This window comes from Protopterus annectens, chromosome 16.part0 (assembly GCF_019279795.1).
Source record: "Protopterus annectens isolate FY-2018-M chromosome 16.part0, PAN1.0, whole genome shotgun sequence".
NCBI classification, from domain to species: Eukaryota; Metazoa; Chordata; order Ceratodontiformes; family Protopteridae; genus Protopterus; species Protopterus annectens.
The window spans coordinates 106,870,171-106,890,846 of record NC_056750.1 but is presented as its reverse complement, the minus strand read 5'-3'; the positions used below and the strand labels follow the sequence as shown (position 1 = coordinate 106,890,846).

The following is a 20,676-nucleotide window of genomic DNA, read 5'->3' as shown; positions in this document are numbered from 1 at the left end:
GTAGCATAAATCTCAGTGAGAGGACATGATTACAGCACATATACAGCTGCAGCATAAGTCTCAGTGAGAGGACGTGATTACAGTACATACACAGCTGTAGCATAAATCTGAGTGAGAGGACATGGTTATAGCACATATACAGCTGTAGTATAAATCTCAGTGAGAGAACATGATTGCAGCACATATACAGCTGTAACATAAATCTCAGTGCGAGAACATGATTACAGCACATATACAGCTGTCAGATAAGTCTTAGTGAGAGGACATGATTACAGCACATATACCGCTGTAGCATAAGTGTCATTGAGAGGACATGATTACAGCACATATACAGCTGTATCATAAGTCTCAGTGAGATACAGCTGTATCATAAGTCTCAGTGAGAGGACATGATTACAGCACATATACAGCTGTATCATAAGTCTCAGTGATAGGACATGATTACAGCACATATACAGCTGTAACATAAGTCTCAGTGAGAGGACGTGATTACAGTACATATACAGCTGAAGCATAAATCTCAGTAAGAGGATGTGATTACAGCACATATACAGCTGTAGCATAACACTCAGTGAGAGGAAGTGATTACAGTACATATACAGCTGTAGCACTGATCTCAGTAAGAGGACATGATTACAGCACATATACACCTGCAGCACAAGACTCAGTGAGAGGACATGATTGCAGTACATATACAACTGTATCATAAGTCTTAGTGAGAGGACATGATTACAGCAAATATACAGCTGCAGCATAAGTCTCAGTAAGAGGACGTGATTACAGCACATATAGCTGTAACATAAGTCTGAGTGAGAGGACATGATTACAGCACATACACAGCTTAAGTCTCAATGACAGGACATGATTATAGCACATATACAGCTGCAGGATAAGTCTCAGTGTGAGGACATGATTACAGCATATATACAGATGCAGCAAAAGTCTCAGTGAGAGGACTTGATTACAGCAAATATACAGCTGCAACATAAGTCTCAGTGAGAGGACGTGATTACAGCACATATACAGCTGTATCATAAGTCTCAGTGAGATGACATGATTACAGCACACATACAGCTGTAGCATAAGTCTCAGTGATAGGACATGATTACAGCAGATATACAGCTGTAGCATAAATCTCAGTAAAAGGATGTAATTACAGCACATATACAGCTGTATCATAAGTCTCAGTGAGAGGACATGATTAAACACATGTACAGCTGTATTACAAGTCTCTTTGAGAGGACGTGGTTACAGGATATATAAAGCTGTATCATAAGTCTTAGTGAGAGGATATGATTATAGCACATATACAGCTGCAGCATAAGTCTCAGTGAGCGGACATGATTACAGCACATATACAGCTATAAAATCAGCCTCAGTGAGAGGGCATGATTACAGCACATATACAGCTGTAGCATAAGTCTCAGTGAGAGGACATGGTTACAGCACATATACAGCTGTATCATAAGTCTCAGTGAGAGGAAGTGATTACAGCACACATACAGCTGTAGCATAAGTCTCAGTGAGAGGACGTGATTATAGCACATATAGAACTGTAGCATAAGTCTCAGTGAGCGGACATGATTACAGCACATATACAGCTGTAACATAAGCCTCAGTGAGGGCATGATTACAGCACATATACAGCTGTAGCATAAGTCTCAGTGAGAGGACATGGTTACAGCACATATACAGCTGTATCATAAGTCTCAGTGAGAGGACGTGATTACAGCACACATACAGCTGTAGCAGAAGTCTCAGTGAGAGGACGTGATTACAGCACATATAGAGCTGTAGCATAAGTCTCAGTGAGAGGACATGATTACAGCACATATACAGCTGCAGCATAAGTCTCAGTGAGAGGACATGATTACAGCACATATACAGCTGCAGCATAAGTCTCAGTGATAGGACGTGATTACAGCACATATACAGCTGCAGCATAAGTCTCAGTGATAGGACGTGATTATAGCACATATACAGCTGTTGCATAAGTGTCAGTGAGAGATTGTGATTACATTACATATCCAGCTGTATCATACGTCTCAGTGACAGGACTTGATTACAGCACATACACAGCTGTATCATAAGTCTCAGGGAGAGGACATTATTACAGCACACATACAGCTGTAGCATAAGTCTCAGTGAGAGGACATGATTACAGCACATATACAGCTGTATCATAAGTGTCACTGAGAGGACATGATTACAGGACATATACAGTTGTATCATAGCCCTCAGTGAGAGGACGTGATTACAGCACATATACAGCTGTAACATAAGCCTCAGTGAGAGGACATGATTACAGCACATATACAGCTGCAGCACAAGTCTCAGTCAGAGGATGTGATTACAGCACATATAGAGCTGTAGCATCAATCTCAGTGAGAGAACATGATTACAACATATATACAGCTGTATCATAAGTCTCAGTGACAGGACATGATTACAGCACATATACAGCTGTATCATAAGTCTCAGTGACAGGACGTGATTACAACACATATACAGCTGTAGCATAATTCTCAGTGAGAGGACGTGATTACTGCACATATACAGCTGTATCATAAGTCGCAGTGACAGGACGTGATTACAGTACATATACAGCTGTAGCATAAGTCTCAGTGAGAGGACGTAATTACAGCACATATACAGCTGTACCATAAGTCTCAGTGAGAGGACATGATTACAGCACATATACAGCTGTAGCATAAATCACAGTTTGAGGACATGATTACAGCACATATACAGCTGTATCATAAGTCTCAGTGACAGGACATGATTGCAGCACATATACAGCTGTAGCATAAGTCTCAGTGCGAGAACATGATTACAGCACATATACAGCTGTCAGATAAGTCTTAGTGAGAGGACATGATTACAGCACATATACAGCTGTATCTTAAGTCTCAGTGACAGGACATGATTACAGCACATGTACAGCTGTATCAAAAGTCTCAGTGAGAAGAATTAATTGCAGTGCACTGAATCTTTATTGTAAATAAAAGTGGAAGTATTAAGAAATCCAAATTATTATTCACTTTTATCACATAGGTGCAAGTTTTATTAAATACAAACACCTAACTAGCGCCGCAACGTATGCTTTCTAGGTTCACAAAACATTTACAATACTATGATGAGTATACTTAATACAGTTATACTTAATTAAACATAATCACAAATTTACTCCAAGCTAGGAAACCAGAAGCACTTAAAGGGATAAAGAAAAGAAGAAAGAAAAAGAAACAGGCAGAAACATGAAAAGACTTAGAAGCAATAAATAAATAAATACACACATACATGCATACATACATAAATAAGTAAAATGTCCATTTTATGTAGGTTCTTTAAACCAGTTATTTTTGTTTGCCTTTTGTGTATAAGATTCAGAGGAATGTTGTTTTCCTTCAGCTTTTCCCGGTTAGGGGTCGCCACAGCGGAACTCCGGTCCGCTAATGATTGGCAGTAGATTTTTGATGAACGCCGAGGTGTCAGCTCGACGTTCAACCTTCAATGAAGGCACGCCCATTGACGCATGTCTTTCGAATGCCCACCCAACCGTAGGGAGGGCGTTCGAAAGACATGCGTAAATGGGCTTGCCTTCGATGAAGGTTGAACTTTGACATGGCTTTCATTAATTGGATGTGTTACTTCAGAGGAATAAGGTTCATTATTTAGATGTATTAATATACATTCTGAATGATGAGAGTCACTCGATTCTATGTATGAATAAACGTCAGTTAATACTTGTTTGCCTCTAGTATACGTGATTAAGTTTTTGCAAGCTAGAGAATTTTTAGAGGCTAATCTTTGTGTTCAAACGATGGTAAATTTTAGGAAATGGGTATGAAAATAGTAGATAGACTGTTCACTATGGTTTATAAATGTGATATTTTAATCTCCACATGGCTAAAGTTGGAGAGTGTAGGGTGAAGGTGCACAATACGGGAGTATATAGCTGAAGAGTTATTAAGGATTGGGGGAAACAAAAAGATATATACTTTGCAACCAATTAGGCACTTATTCTTAAAAAAAACATTGGTATCTAGCGACGTCTGATGAAATATTGAGAAATGTGAAACTTATCTCATGCAGAAATTCACCCAGTTTTGGGAGTTGGGTGGTCCATACGGGGATGAATAGTGAGTTGGTAGTGAAGGAATGTAAAGGATGTAAAATTTGTAAGTATATGTGAAAAGATGATTGTTATATTATTAATAGGCTATTTGTGGTTGCTAGGTTGTATAACTGTTAACAAAAGATGGTAATATATAGACATATCTGCCCTTGTAAAAAGTTTTATATAGGAAAGACAGTGCGATAAGTGAGGGAAAGAATACAGGAACCCATTAGGGATATTTAAAATAATTCCCTCCTAATCCAGTTGCATTACATTTTTTGAGAATACATGTAAAAAAAAAATTAGTAAATCAAAATGACTGTATGTGTTGAAAAGTCCTGGGTTGCATTTAAATCCTTCTGAAATTTTACTGTGCAAGGAAGCATGGTTTATTTTTGTTTATAATATGTTGCAAACTAAGGGGGTAATTAGTTAAATTTAAAAAATTGATTTAAGAAGAATGTAGCATATTTATGAAATATGTGAAATATTCAATTTAAGATATATAAAATAAAGTTTATATATTGTAATAATATTATTATTACTGTTACTAAGTTTTATCTTGGAAGTAGGAATAATAATGTATGTTTTTATGTCAAGTTCCTATGTGTTTCTTTTCCTTTTCTTTATCCTCTTTGTGTATCTGGTTTCCTAGTTTGGAATAAATTAGTGATTAGGTTTAATTAATTAATTAATTAATTAATTAATTAATTAATTAATTATAAATGAATTAAGTATTTCTATCATAGTATTTTAAATGTTTTGTGAACCTAGAAGGCCTAAAGCTGAGCCACTAGTTCGATGTTCATTGTTTATATTTAATAAAATTTGCTTCTATGTGCTAAAAGTGAGCAATAATTTGGTAAAGCATTGATATTTGGCATAAATACGAAAGAGGTGTTCATAATTAAAGAATACAAAGGATGAACGTAAGCTTATCTGCAGTGCATAAACAGACATATTAGCACTTACCAATACCGGATTCCCAAAAAACAATAAATCTTCCTTATCAGTACTGTTGAGTTTCATGGCATGATACTGCCAACACTGATAAATACTGAACTACTGAATCTAATTTCAGCAGTTTTGCATTCTGCACTTATTCCTCTGAAAAACAAGCTACACGCTACAACTAGGTTCTGCATGTATCATCACACTTAAATTATGGGTACTTTTCCATTATCGGGGCAACAGGTCTAATGAGCACTTCAAGTAAGAAGCTGATACTGTGGTTAAAATGTGTTGTATAACACTGGATGAATTAATATGATTTAACTATTATTTACCATAGGTATTGTTTTTGAACACAGTGCTTAAGTGTACATGTAACAGGTCATTGTGGAACAATGAGGGACCGTCGTTCTAAGGCTTAAAATGAGAGACACTTGAGAGGTATATTTACTGCTGTACAATTTGTTTGGTGGCTTATGTAGAAATGTTACTTTCTTCTTTTCTGTTTTTTTTTTCTGGAAAGGTTGCATCAAGTTGTTTGTTTTCTTCTTGAAAACGCGTTAGGTCCTCCAACTGGCAATCCTTGTTGTCAATGTTATGATTACACCCATGTTTTAATAAAACACCATCATACAATTTTAGCACGTAGGATGGACATAAATTGTATCCCTAGAAAGTCTCTGCTTCACCCCGCTGTCATTTCCCTATGAATAAGGAGATGGGACAGTCAAATCATGCTTTTCTAGCTGTGAAAGGTGTCATACTGTGGCAGCTTACAGAAACCACATTTAATTTGTTTTGCTGACTGAGGCAATGCCAGTTTTTGAGGGTGGTCTTGGGGAGGAGTTGTGAATAGGTTTGGTTGGTAGAGTAGAGGATTGTGGGGCATGTTATAGCTTTGTATACACTACTTTGTTTTATTTGTTTCATGGTGTTCATGCCTGTCAATTTCTTAGCGCCAGAAATCTGGACAAAGGTAAAAAAAAATAGGGCCAATTTTTAAATCTTGCTTTTATAACATTCGGAAGTTGATATTATCAACAACTTTTACATTGGCATGCATTTCTCGAAGGGCTTGTTGCCCCAGTAATGGAAAAGTACCAAATGATGTTACCACTTCTCGGTTACATGTGATGTGTCACCTTGTGTTTCTTGGCCAGAAATATGACAGGTTCAATGTTAAAATGATAACTTGTAATTAAATCAAGAGCAAGTTAAACGTGGCAAAACAATTGGAAGTATGCCTGTCATTCTTTTCAATGTAATGCAAGCATTTATAAATTGTCTTACTGCACATGATCCTTAAGGAAGGTTTACTCAGAAAACCCATACCTCTGATCATGATAGACACACATTTAATCAATATCCTTTAGCATTTTACTCCAACCACACCTCACTTAAGATTTTCTTAAAACTCAGAAATTGTAATATAATAAACACAACTGTGAAACTGTGGACAAAAAGTCATATGAATACCAACTTAGTGTAATTTCATCAATTAAAGCAAATCAATAAAAGGCACATAATGTGGGTGTGGGTATAAGCAAATGAAATTAAATAACTGGACCTTGTAAGAAAAAATAAAATAATACGTAGAGCAACCCTGAATAATGTTATACTTTTTAAAACTTCATGCTATTTTAACAAAGTGTTTATTCAGATTACATGTGCTACAACTCCCAAAATGTCTAACTGGGAAATAGTTACTTCAAAAATTTGCTGCTATTTATGGATGCCATTTCAGACATGGAATATAATAACAATGTGTTTTATGGGTAAAAATGTAACATTACAGTTTATCCCCTCAGAAAAAGTAAATATCCTGTAAATGTAGGTTTCTATACAGACTGAAATGTCACCGTGTACAAAGTGTAAACTTTCTAGGGGGCATGTCATCTGCATTACCTAAGTAGTATCCTAGGGAGACATTTGTTGTATATCTTCCTCGTTGGGCTACTGTTCTCCTGGGTGATCCAGTGACCCTAAACCACCACTTATTAAAATCTGTCGTACATCTCTGGTCTTACATAACTCTGGCATGTATATTTGGTATTCCTAGTACTCCAACAAACATACAAATATCTAAGTATAAGGATTAAGAACATTTGTATACAGTGTGTGTGTGTGTGTGTGTGTGTGTGTGTGTGTGTGTGTGTGTGTGTGTGTAGGGTTAAGGATGCAGCTGTATATCTAATCCCACTGCTTGCTTTCACTTTCTCCCTCTCATGCTATATATATATATATATATATATATATATATATATATATATACATACATATATATAGATTCACTTCAGAAGCTGAAAATACTGAATTTCAGTATCTCGAGCCCAAGAAGCCGAATCCACAAAACAACGAAAAGTGAAAACCGCAAAATTCAAAACCTCGTATACTGGAGGTTTTGAATTTTGCGGTACTATTATACATACACACACCATCCTCCACACAATCACACGTAATCTGTCTACTACATGCACCCCCCCCATGTGGGGGGCTGCACTCCCCCCACAATCCCCCTACTTAAATATTCTCACTCCAAGATCGCACTACATACAAACACACACTAAACACCACCACACAAGCTACATTCTCCTCTCGCACACACATCACAGCAACAAAACACACTGAAACACCACAGCCCTACCCAAACCTCTTACACACACACACACATATATATACATATATATATATATATATATATATATATATATATATATATATCTGTGAGAGGACCCCCTACAAAAATGTTTTACTGCTTTTTTCTTTTGTTTTTCAGTTGTCTGGTGATTGACCGGTTGTGTTTGTTATATATACATACAAGCCATATATATATATATATATATATATATATATATATATATATATATATATATAGATATATAGATCTATATATAGATATAGATATATATATTTATATAGATATATATAGATATATATATATATATATATATATATATATATATGCACGTATGTATAAGCACACACTATACACAAGAACATATATGGCCATACAAAGTTACCAAATCAAAAAAACAAAAGCCAGCAAAACATGACCCAATTCTAAAAAGTGCTATTTTATTGTGGAAATCAAAAGGACAGCAAAATGCACAGACCGGTTTCGGCTGGTAATCTATACACAGCCTTCTTCAGTGTGAAATAAGCACAGTCAAAGCTGTCATTTAAATAAACTCCACACAAAGGTGATTGGTTAAAACTAGAACTTGTCATTCAACCCAGGTGGGAAAAGACCACCCAACTTAACAATCCATTTTTTCTCTTTTGAATTTAATAATGAATGCCAACCAGTTTTGTTAGTTTTTTTTTGCCACGAATAATGTCAATAATAGTGAACATAAAAGAAGCTGTGGGATGTGATTGTTGATGCTTAAATAAAGCATTATTGATTCTTCCTTTTGTAATGTTGCTGATATGCTCTGAGATTCTCAATCTAAGAGGCCTGGATGTTTGACCTACACAAAAGGCCCCACACGAACATGTAGCTAAATAAATGAGCCAATCGGAACTACAATTGGCAAAAAATTTTATGTCATATACAATAGGAGAATTCCTACTGGTAAATTCTTTGGTTTTTGATATTTTATTACAGTTGATGCAATGTCCGCAGGGATAACATCCCATGGGAATGGTTCCAGTCAAAGTAGTCTGAATTGGTTCTGGACTTCCTGTATCATGTCCATGTTTGTAATGGCTAAAGGTACTACCAAGATTCCTACCTTTCCTAAATGAAAACAGACATCGGTTGGGAACAATAGTAGATAAATCATTATCATATAATAGGAGGTTCCAATGTCTGTGAATACTCTGAATCAAATTGTCTGAGTTTCTGCCATATGTGGTGGTGAACCTAAGGGGTTGGGTAGAAAGTCTGTTATCAGTCTTATAAGTCAGTAAATCATCCCTATTTATATGACCCACTTGGTGTATGGCATCAAAAACATGACCCATCTTATACCCCCTGGTCCTAAAACGACTAATGAGGTCATTACTTTGTTCCCTGTAGGATGTATTGTCAGAGCAGATACGTTTTAATCTAATGAATTGAGATTTGGGAATATTTTTGGAAATATGTGGTGGATGAAAACTCGAGGCATGTAATATGGTGTTGTATTCTGGATGTTTCCTGAAGACTTTAGTACCTAGAGTGTGATCAGGTAATCTGTTGAAGGATACGTCGAGAAAAGTGATGTTGTCATAATCATAATGCAAAGTGAATTGGATACCCCATTGATTATCGTTAAGATATGCCAGGAATTCGAACAGCCCATCAAGTTCGCCCTTCCATACTGCCCAGCAATCATCAAGGTATCGTCGCCAGATGTCAAGGTGTTCCAAGTAGATATTTTTGTTGCTATTATAGATCAAATCCTTCTCCAAATAGGCCATGAAAAGATCTGCATAGATTGGCGCGAAGGAAGAACCCATGGCGGTACCTTTCGTTTGCCAATAACAAACATCTTGGTAGAAAAAAACATTATTCGTCAGGACGTAGGAGGCCATATCCAATAGGAATTCATTAAATTCACATGAATATAATCCAGAAATATCCAACCAATATGATAGGTCTTCTAATCCACCGGAATGAAGAATGTTAGTATATAGGGCACTGATATCTAGAGTGCACATGCGCCATTCAGGCTCAAGTTGTGCATCAGAGATGATCTGTAGAAAATTGGTTGTATCCTTTAAACGTGAACGAATAAATGGTAATAGAGGTATAACCATTATTAATCCTACATCCAGATTTCAAAAAGAAATTGAAGAATTTCTTTCTCATGCTAAAGATGCTTCCATTATTGATGCTAACCTTATGCATCAATTGTTAGTTCACGACTCATCAAACCAGTACATTTACTTTTTGCCAAAAATACATAAGGACCCCACACACCCCCCAGGGAGACCAATTGTATCAGGTAGGGGATATATCACGGAACCCCTTTCCCTTTTTTTGACTGATAAATTGAAACCTCTATTACCATTTATTCGTTCACGTTTAAAGGATACAACCAATTTTCTACAGATCATCTCTGATACACAACTTGAGCCTGAATGGCGCATGTGCACTCTAGATGTCAGTGCTCTATATACTAACATTCCTCATTCCGGTGGATAAGAAGCCCTATCATATTGGTTGGATATTTCTGGATTACATTCATGTGAATTTAATGAATTCCTATTGGATATGGCCTCCTACGTCCTGATGAATAATGTTTTTTTCTACCAAGATGTTTGTTATTGGCAAACGAAAGGTACCGCCATGGGTTCTTCCTTCGCGCCAATCTATGCAAATCTTTTCATGGCCTATTTGGAGAAGGATTTGATCTATAATAGCAACAAAAATATCTACTTGGAACACCTTGACATCTGGCGACGATACCTTGATGATTGCTGGGCAGTATGGAAGGGCGAACTTGATGGGCTGTTCGAAATCCTGGCATATCTTAATGATAATCAATGGGGTATCCAATTCACTTTGCATTATGATTATGACAACATCACTTTTCTCGACGTATCCATCAACAGATTACCTGATCACACTCTAGGTACTAAAGTCTTCAGGAAACATCCAGAATACAACACCATATTACATGCCTCGAGTTTTCATCCACCACATATCTCCAAAAATATTCCCAAATCTCAATTCATTAGATTAAAACGTATCTGCTCTGACAATACATCCTACAGGGAACAAAGTAATGACCTCATTAGTCGTTTTAGGACCAGGGGGTATAAGATGGGTCATGTTTTTGATGCCATACACCAAGTGGGTCATATAAATAGGGATGATTTACTGACTTATAAGACTGATAACAGACTTTCTACCCAACCCCTTAGGTTCACCACCACATATGGCAGAAACTCAGACAATTTGATTCAGAGTATTCACAGACATTGGAACCTCCTATTATATGATAATGATTTATCTACTATTGTTCCCAACCGATGTCTGTTTTCATTTAGGAAAGGTAGGAATCTTGGTAGTACCTTTAGCCATTACAAACATGGACATGATACAGGAAGTCCAGAACCAATTCAGACTACTTTGACTGGAACCATTCCCATGGGATGTTATCCCTGCGGACATTGCATCAACTGTAATAAAATATCAAAAACCAAAGAATTTACCAGTAGGAATTCTCCTATTGTATATGACATAAAATTTTTTGCCAATTGTAGTTCCGATTGGCTCATTTATTTAGCTACATGTTCGTGTGGGGCCTTTTGTGTAGGTCAAACATCCAGGCCTCTTAGATTGAGAATCTCAGAGCATATCAGCAACATTACAAAAGGAAGAATCAATAATGCTTTATTTAAGCATCAACAATCACATCCCACAGCTTCTTTTATGTTCACTATTATTGACATTATTCGTGGCAAAAAAAAACTAACAAAACTGGTTGGCATTCATTATTAAATTCAAAAGAGAAAAAATGGATTGTTAAGTTGGGTGGTCTTTTCCCACCTGGGTTGAATGACAAGTTCTAGTTTTAACCAATCACCTTTGTGTGGAGTTTATTTAAATGACAGCTTTGACTGTGCTTATTTCACACTGAAGAAGGCTGTGTATAGATTACCAGCCGAAACCGGTCTGTGCATTTTGCTGTCCTTTTGATTTCCACAATAAAATAGCACTTTTTAGAATTGGGTCATGTTTTGCTGGCTTTTGTTTTTTTGATTTGGCCTTTCCCTGAGCCGTGCAGTTGCTTCCGTGCAAACTTTTTGGTGTTGCATACAAAGTTACCAGACATGTACAGCTAAAAACAGTAAGACACACACACACACACACACACACACACACACACACACACACACACACACACACACACACACACACACACACACACACACACACTGGCATCTAATACTTAGGAACAATTGGCAAGTATCCTTTGGATGGCAGTCAAGTTGTGGACTGCAGAGATGCATAGGTGATTACTGAGGGAGAATATTTCTCTGATGCAGTCCTTGTTCTGGTTGAATGCTTCCTGCTGTATGACTGACTGCTTCTATCTTCAGACAACACACTATGGAGAGGAAAAGTGTTAAGGTGATTAAAGACCAACATAGAAAAGAAAATATGTGATGTTTTAAAATCTAACTGATCTTTTCATGAATTCCAAAAAAGCATGCATTTGTGTACCCAATTTATGGAGCAACAATACGATACTTTAGCTCTGGAATGGAAAACACTTACCAATGGGGAAATGTTGTCTTTGGGGTGAATTACTATGCTGATTTGCTTTATCCAAGAGAATGGGTTCTTCTCCTTAAATTTCTGTATTGCATCCAGCAAACACTTGGCTCCCACATTATGGGAAACACCTAGAACCTTTCCTGTCCCAATAACTGGAAATGCAATTGACTGGAAACCTGAGCTGTGGCACATTTCAAGACTATGTAGCAAACTCATCGTGAAAATCTGAAATAGAGAAGCAAAACACATTTTAGCAATGAAGTGCATAAAACATTTTTCTGATGGCATTAGGCTCTTTTCATATGCCCTTTGGTGTACTTAACACTGTCTCATTTGTGACAGCATGACAAATTAAATTTGCAGGCAAGTCAGAAATTCCACATTTATTGGATCAAACTTCTCATCCTTCCACAAATGTTCCTGCTGTCCAGACATTCTGAATCATTTAAACCCTCATGCAACATATTCAGATTTCTGCACTCACTTTACTATTTTTTCTTTTTTGGTACTTTTTGTTGCTGCTAATTGTCGATCATCAGCTCACGCCTGGCCAATGAACCCATTCATTCCCCATGATCAGGATGACAGCTTGCCTGGAGGAGGCAATTATTACGACAGCACTTGGGTGGTTTAAGATTTTTCCTTACATTACTAACTCTCAATGCATGTGTCCAGCTAAGACGCTGAAGAAGGCTGTGTACTGGGTTATCTAGTCTTGGTGTCCTTCACTTCCACAAGAGGTGTTGCCAGCAAGCAGCTCCACTCCCTTCCAAGATGTAGTGGAAGTGTCTTCACTGGTCCCCAGCAGGGAAATCGCACTTCCTTGTGTGCCCCCCTCTGAGACCTTGCAACACTCCCCTCCCCTTGGGAAAGGCAAAAAGGCCACACCCTTTGACTCCTTTCCCTCCCTCTCGCCCTGAATTCTCTGCTGCTGGGTCCACTAACTGATACCCGGTATTCTGGGTAGCAGTCCAGGCTCCATTCCTCTGAGCCATGCATCAACTTTCTTTCTTAAGCTCTAATTTCAGGCAATCATGGCAGAAGAATGCTAAAGTTGTTTCTGACCTCTCATTCTAGTGGCTTGAAAGCAAAAAGGAGAAGTCACAGGAATGCTTAGACTTTTGAAACCAAGAAGAGGTACTGGAGGAATGCTTAGATTTTCCTTATCTTACCCTTTCACTGTGCATTTACTCATCACACTTACTTCTGTTTCAGCACTTGTATCAGTAATATACACTAAAATTAAGAAACATTCAGGGAATTCAACATATTTCTGCTTTAAAGCTTTCTGTACCATTTTTGCACAAAGAAAAACTTTTCAGACTTAGAATGTCAATTAGTTGTAGCTATTCTGCCAGCTGTATTTGTTAATAGATGAAAGGTACAGTTGTCTAACAACTTATCATAATAAGAGATGTCCCACTAATCACTGTTGCATAATTCCAATACTTGTGGGTTATCCTGCTGAAGATAACCTGATGCCCCAGCCAGGGTACTAAAGCCATAAACCTTCTTGATACTCCATACATCTGGCATATGATCTTATCTAGTAGGGATTGGCATACATAAGATAATTTATGAGTGCAGGATCCTCAGACTGTCTAGCCACAGGAGAACCCTGAAGAAGGTCTGAGAGAAATAAGATAAAAAATATGTTGAAGTAAGACCGAGTGGAAAGGAAATTCACAGAGAACAGTAAAAATGGGGGAAGGGAAGCAATACGACAATAGTGATCAGTAGGACATCTACTGTTATGGTAAGTTCTTATACAACTGCATTGTGTCCCTCCTTAGATGACTGTTGCAGTATCTAATATTTGTGAGTGACTCCCAAAGCTAACACATGCGCAGGAGGCTAGGATTATGTACAGAAATACTGTCTACCAGTCCTAAGAGTAAGATCCAGAAAAGGACACCCAGATCTAGAAAAGCATCAACATAATAATGCTTGCTGAAAATGTGGAGAGGTCCAGGTGATAGCCTACAGGATGGACCTGGAATCAATGCCTTTGAAGAAGGCATCTAAAGAGGAGACTGCTCTTGTTAGGTCTACCTTGACAGAGGCTAGCATTTCTTTTTATTCCATGGAAAGTGTAATGGAAGGACTTGACTTAGAAATCCAGTTGGAGACAATGTGTTTGGAAACTGAGCTTCTCAATTTGCCATCCGTGAAGAGACAAAGAGCTGGTGAGACTTTCTAAAAGGTTTCATTTTTTTCCAAGTAAAACTTTTAACTGCCTGTGAACAACTAGGAAAAAATCATGTTTTGAGGCTTAGGAAAAGTTGGTAAATGAGTCGAGATAACTTATTTAGGCATAAAGGTGGGATCAGCATGTAGGATAACCCTGTCATTATGAAAGATAAGATAAGTTAAAGGGGTGAGGGTTGTCATAACAGCTTGCAATTCCGAGACTCCCTTAGCAGAGGTAACAGTGACCAGTGGAATTATTTTCCATGTACAGAATTTTAGACAGGCTGAGTTGCCACTTCAAAATGGTGGTGGTGGGAGGCAGAGTATGTTTCTTTAAAACAAAATTCAAATCCAAGAGAGTCAGAATGACCCTTCTGGGAAGATTCTAGTGAAGAATGCCTTTTACCAATGCTTTGAACTTGGTCCTAGACAGCAATGGAGGATTTAAAGGTAGGCCAGCTGAGACAACAGATAAATGGACTTTGATGGAGAAGAAGGCTAGACCGCTTTTTAGTAGCTCACACAGTGTATGACAGAATGAATACTGACATACACCAAAAGGCCTCTTCATTGTTTTTATGACACCATATAGAAAATCTTTCTCCCTTTGAAATTCCTAATGGACCTGCATGATCCTAGATTTTCTAATAGATTTCTCATCCCCTGGAGCACCCACAGCACATCCTCAGAGGATTGGAGTCTGAATGACATTAAAATCCTATCTCCTAGAGAGTCAAGTTGAGAGTTTGAAGGTTAGAGTGAATCTGAGAGCCCTTGTTCTGAGTGAATTACATCCACTTTGTGGGATAACTTGAAGTGACTGCTCCTGGTCAGGTTAAACTGAAAGGAGAATAAATGCTGTCAAAAGGGAGTCACCAACAAGATTTTTGTACTGTCCATTTGGATCTTGAGGAGAATCTTGGAATCAAGAGGAAAGGCTGGAAGGCAATGGGAAATATTCCCCCAATTGAAGGATATGGCATCCACATTCTAGGCCTTCAAGCAATGAGTCCTGCAGCAGAACAGTCCTGAGTTGTCTGTTCTAGTTGGCTGCAAAAAAGAACTACCTGAGATGTACCCCCATTTGTGGACTATGTAAAAGTAAAAATTCAAAGATAGCATGAGCATCCTGCTGCATATCCAACCTGAAGCCTGTAAAGGCTGCAGGACTCAACAAAAGTCAAGAAGGAAGATATTCTGGATCACATCCCCTAGATCTATGGCCTAGGTATAAACTGCATGTTACACTCTAGGCAGTACTAAGATCATGTGACAAAAATCACACCAGTAACATATTCAGTTATGTCTTTATCCAGTCCTAATGGACCTGCATGATCCTAGTATTTTCTGGTCTGTAACATACAGTTTATAGCTGGGCCATAGATCTAGGGGACGTGATGCAGAGTATGATTCTTTTAGGCTTTTTTTTTCCATTTGTAGACTACATTCAGATAGGCCTCAGGCTGCAACATCCACTTGTGGGGGTTTTGTCTGGATCTGCTGAGGTAGTCTGCAAGGACACTGTCCCTCTGAAGAGATGTAAATGGCCTGCAGGGACAGCTTTCCTTCTATGGTTAGGTCCCATGCCCTCAGAGCTAGCCTGTACAACTGGTAAGACTTTCTGCTCTCTTGCTTGCTGATGTACCGCAAGACTGAGGTGTTGTCTGTGAAAATTTTCAGAAGTAATGGGCTCCATAACTGACAGTGCCTGTAAGACTTGAATGAGGATTTTCATCTCCTTGATACTGATATTTTCTTGAATTCTCTGTGGGAGTACTGTCTCTGAACTCTTTTTGACCATGTCCATGCACCCCATGCCAGGTCTGATAAATCTGTGTGTAGGTCCTGTTTACGAGTGGATGCAAGAAAGGGAACTTCTGTGTTGAGTTTCACCTGAGATATCCATCATTGCAACTCCCAAATTAGAAAGGGCAATATAGGGATTGGGAAGTCCAGAGGTTGACTGTGCTGGGATCAAATGGTCTTCAGGTACCACTTGATCTTCCTAATGTGCAGTTGGCTTAAGGTACCATCAGCATTGTGACTGGGGTCATAGATAAAGGAATCAAGGACTGGAAGTGACTGTAGGGAGAGAGTGAGAAATTTCTCCTGAGGGACTAAAGTTATCATTGACTGGGTGTTGAGCCTGCAACCTAAGAGCACTATGTCCTAAGAAGGTGTCCGAAGATTTCAGGTTGTGAGTGATTCCCAGTTTTCTAGAAGAGCCATCACAAATTTGAAATGTATCATAAGGGTTTCCTTCAATAAGGCTTGAATAAGAAGGTTGTCCAGATAGCGGAAAATATGTGCCCTCTGTTTCTGTAAATAGCTTTACTCCAGAGCCAGACCCTTTGCAAAGACTCTTGGAGCTGTAGATATACCAAAATATAAAGTAAAGAACTGAAAGTGTGAAGAAGAGATGGAAAATCTGAGAAATTTCTTGTAGGCCAGATGTACATGGATGTGCAGGTAAACTTACTTCAGATCTAGAGTGATGAGAAAGACCTGTGGAAGGATGAGGGACAAAGAATCCTATAAGACAGAACTCTCAGAAATGTGTTTAGATGGGATAGCAGGAATAATCATGACTATAAACATTTTCTCAAGACCTGAGGAAGAACTGCTTCTATGGTTCCCTGAGAGGAGTTCCTGTATCAAAGTGTGTGTGGGGGGTGCAATTAATTTGCTGGAGAGGGAGGTATACCCTCAGCATTGGGAGTTCCTTCCAGGACATTTTGTAACTATTTTGCATGATGGACAAAACCTGCTTGTCAGAGGTAATGAATTTGCATGCTGGGAGGGATAGATGGAGCCTTTCTGATAGAGGGAAGTATGGACCAAGGTGAGATGGGGGAAACGTATGCTAAAAATATGCAGATTTTTCCAGAAGCTTATTCAGGTATCCCAACATGAAAAGTAAATACTTCGCCATTTCTGTTTGAGTGCTGAGAGTTCTGAAAGACAGGGTAGCAGAGGTACATAATTTATTGCTATACCTTTCCATTGCCTTACTGCCTCCGCTGGATGGGAGTACACTGGATGCAGGAAGAAGTTTGATGGACTTTTCAGTGGACAAACACAAGACTGCAGGGTCTGATACTGTGACTATTGTACAGGAATTTCCTGTCCTCTAGCACTTTATGGAACTTTTCAAGTTTCTTGAGTGCACATGTTGTGAATCTTTATTATCAGAAGGGGAAGCAAAGGCATCCAAACAGGTGTCATGGACAGGGGGTACCCCAGATGGTTTAGGGACCCCAGCTTCCAATAAATCACAGTATCTTTTGGTACACCTAAGACTTGTTTAGTGTTCCACTCAAAATTCTGCATCATTCTGTAAACACGCTTCCCAATGAAAATTTCTTTACTAGAGGAAATCAAGAAATTTATTTGGGCTTTCCAGGGTGATAAATCATAACCTCCTAATAAATTTACCCTATTTTACTGAAGAAGCTGTTTTAAATCAGAACGGCATGGGGGAAAAAAAATTTAAAAATGGGCCCTTTAAAATTTGCTGCCTTTGTTTTTGGGTTCCCCGAGGGGAAAATTTGTTTTTGCCACCCTTGGGTGTTCGAATGAAGCTCAGTAGCCAAACCACAAAACCACACCCCACAAAACTGGATCTATGAATTTTAGTAAACCTTGGGCCTTCCCCTTTTTTGGATCAGAGATTCAATATAAAAATGGGAGAAATGCATTTGGTCCCTTGGGTCTGGGGAGGACCTCCCCAACTCAGAAAAAAAAAATTTTGTGCATTCTACGATGGGGAAAGAATTGTTTTAAAAAATTCTTTTGGGTGGAAAAACTCCAATGAGGGGTTCCCCCCGGAAATATGATGCTTTGATTTTGGGCTCCAAATTGTATTGGAAAGCACACTCAAATTTTGGGACAAATGACTTCTTTTCAATTACGAAATGCATCCCGGAAAAAAAAAAAAAAAAACTAAAAAGGGGGCCCTTGTAAAATCTGTTTTTTAAACCTTTGGTTCCCCTTTGAAGCAAAGTTTTCAAACCCCTTGGTGAATAAAAGCCCAAGGGGAAAATACAAATTTAAATTTCCCCGGGGGAAAAATTTTTTTTCATTTTTTTGGGGCACTTCCCCCAAAATTTTGGCCCTTTGGGGAAAATTAAACTCAGAACCCAAACAGATTCTCAATCAAAAAAACAAAAAAAAATTTTCGAATGGATCAATAGCTTGGGGCCAAAAGACAATAATCCAGACCCGAAAAAGGAGAGGCATTGAACATGGGTGGTTAGGGGGTTAAAAAAAACCTCATGCTGCCAAAAATAATAAGTTTTAAACCTCTGGTAAATAATTTGCTAACTCCCAATTTTTTGGAGAAGAGAAAAAATTATTTTTTTGAAACTTTTTTTTTTTTGAAAAAAACGACTTCTTGTCCCAATAAAGAAAAATTTTTAAAATTTTTTTTTTTTTTTTTTTTTTTTTTTTTTTTTTTTTTTTTTTTTTTTTTTTTTTTTTTTTTTTTTTTTTTTTTTTTTTTTTTTTTTTTTTTTTTTTTTTTTTTTTTTTTTTTTTTTTTTTTTTTTTTTTTTTTTTTTTTTTTTTTTTTTTTTTTTTTTTTTTTTTTTTTTTTTTTTTTTTTTTTTTTTTTTTTTTTTTTTTTTTTTTTGTTTTGTTTTTTTTTTTTTTTTTTTTTTTTTTTTTTTTTTTTTTTTTTTTTTTTTTTTGTTTTTTTTTTTTTTTTGTTTTTTTTTTTTTTTTTTTTTTTTTTTTTTTTTTTTTTTTTTTTGTTTGTTTTCTTTTTTTTTTTTTTTTTTTTTTTTTTTTTTTTTTTTTTCTTTTCTTTTTCTTTTTTTTTTTTTTTTTTTTTTTTTTTGGGGGGGGGGGGGGGGGGGGGGGGGGGGGGGGGGGGGGGGGGGGGGGGGGGGGGGGGGGGGGGGGGGGGGGGGGGGGGGGGGGGGGGGGGGGGGGGGGGGGGGGGGCGAGGGGGGGGGGGGGGGGGGGGGGGTGGTGGGCGGGGGGCGGGGGGGGGGGGGCGGGGGGGGGGGGGGGGGGGGGGGGGGGGGGGGGGGGGGGGGGGAGGGGGGGGGCGGGGGGGGGGGGGGGGGGGGGGGGGGGGGGGGGGGGGGGGGGGGGGGGGGGGGGGGGGGGAGGGGAGGGGGGGGGGGGGGGGGGGGGGGGGGGGGGGGGGGGGGGGGGGGGGGGGGGGGGGGGGGGGGGGGGGGGGGGCTGAGCCCTGCCCTCACCAGAAGTCTGAGCAGGTGAACCCCTGCCCTGGGCCTAAAAGCACCTTGAGCTCTGCCCCTACCACGTCTAGACCTACCCCTAGACTGGGAATCATAAGCAGGATAAGTCCATCCCTTAGCAGGCCAATTTCTACTAAACTTCGGAGGCTGCACCTGCAAAAATCCTTAACAGTCTGCATAGACTTAGCCTTGTCCTCCATCTTCTTTAAAACTGCTTCCACAGGCGAACCAAACAACACATCAGACTGTAAAGGAGCATCCAAAATCCTTGTCTTAACATGCTCAGCTAAGTTCTGATCTCTCAACCAGGCGTGCCTACGAAGAACAGAACCAGTGGCAGCCACCCTGGAGGAGGCCTGCACAGCATCAAAACCACATTGCAGGAATGTTTACCCACTTGTTCAGACACATGAACTAAATCCTGCAACTCTTTACACTCAATACCTTCCGCCAGAGCATCCACCTTAGATTTCAACTGCGAAAGAAAATTCGGATATTTTAACATGTGAAACTGACAATTCAACGCCCTCATGGCTAAAGTGGAAGAAGTATACACTTTCTTTCCCCATCTATCCAAAGCCCTTGCCTCTTTATCAGGAGGGACAGGATTTTTAACAACTGAGGCCTTCACACCTTTAGGCCCCTGAGAGACAGTTTCCGGGTCTGCCCTAGGACTCTTAAAAAGATACTTATGAGCTTCAGGCACCCTATAATACCTATCCGGTTTAACTGGAGCAGGAGGCAAAGAATCCAGTTCAGGGAAGCCTCTGCAAAACATCTTCCACCACATTCAAAACAGGAGGAATAGCTAAAGGCCTGTGCTGGGGTAAAACAAGAATTCCCTAAGCCTTTTCCTGGAATCAGAGAAATCTTGACCTTCCCATTTAAAATGCTCCCTCATGGAATGCAGAGTCTCTGAAAATGAAAAATCCTCAGGAGGGAAGCCGAAGGAGTAGAATCATCCACATCAGAATCAGAATAAGGAGGAACTCCTG

At 38.8% G+C, this 20,676-nt stretch overlaps 1 protein-coding gene across 2 annotated transcripts in view; it reads right to left on the bottom strand.

The window, feature by feature from the left end:
• LOC122790862 (protein mono-ADP-ribosyltransferase PARP14-like) overlaps positions 1-20,676 on the bottom strand; it is a 1,931,416-nt gene that overhangs the window by 1,062,847 nt on the left and 847,893 nt on the right. For both annotated transcript variants that reach the window (XM_044058520.1, XM_044058521.1), the window contains exon 6: positions 12,285-12,509. In XM_044058520.1, coding sequence (XP_043914455.1) covers positions 12,285-12,509 — 225 coding nt within the window. The remainder of the gene's footprint in view (positions 1-12,284; positions 12,510-20,676) is intronic.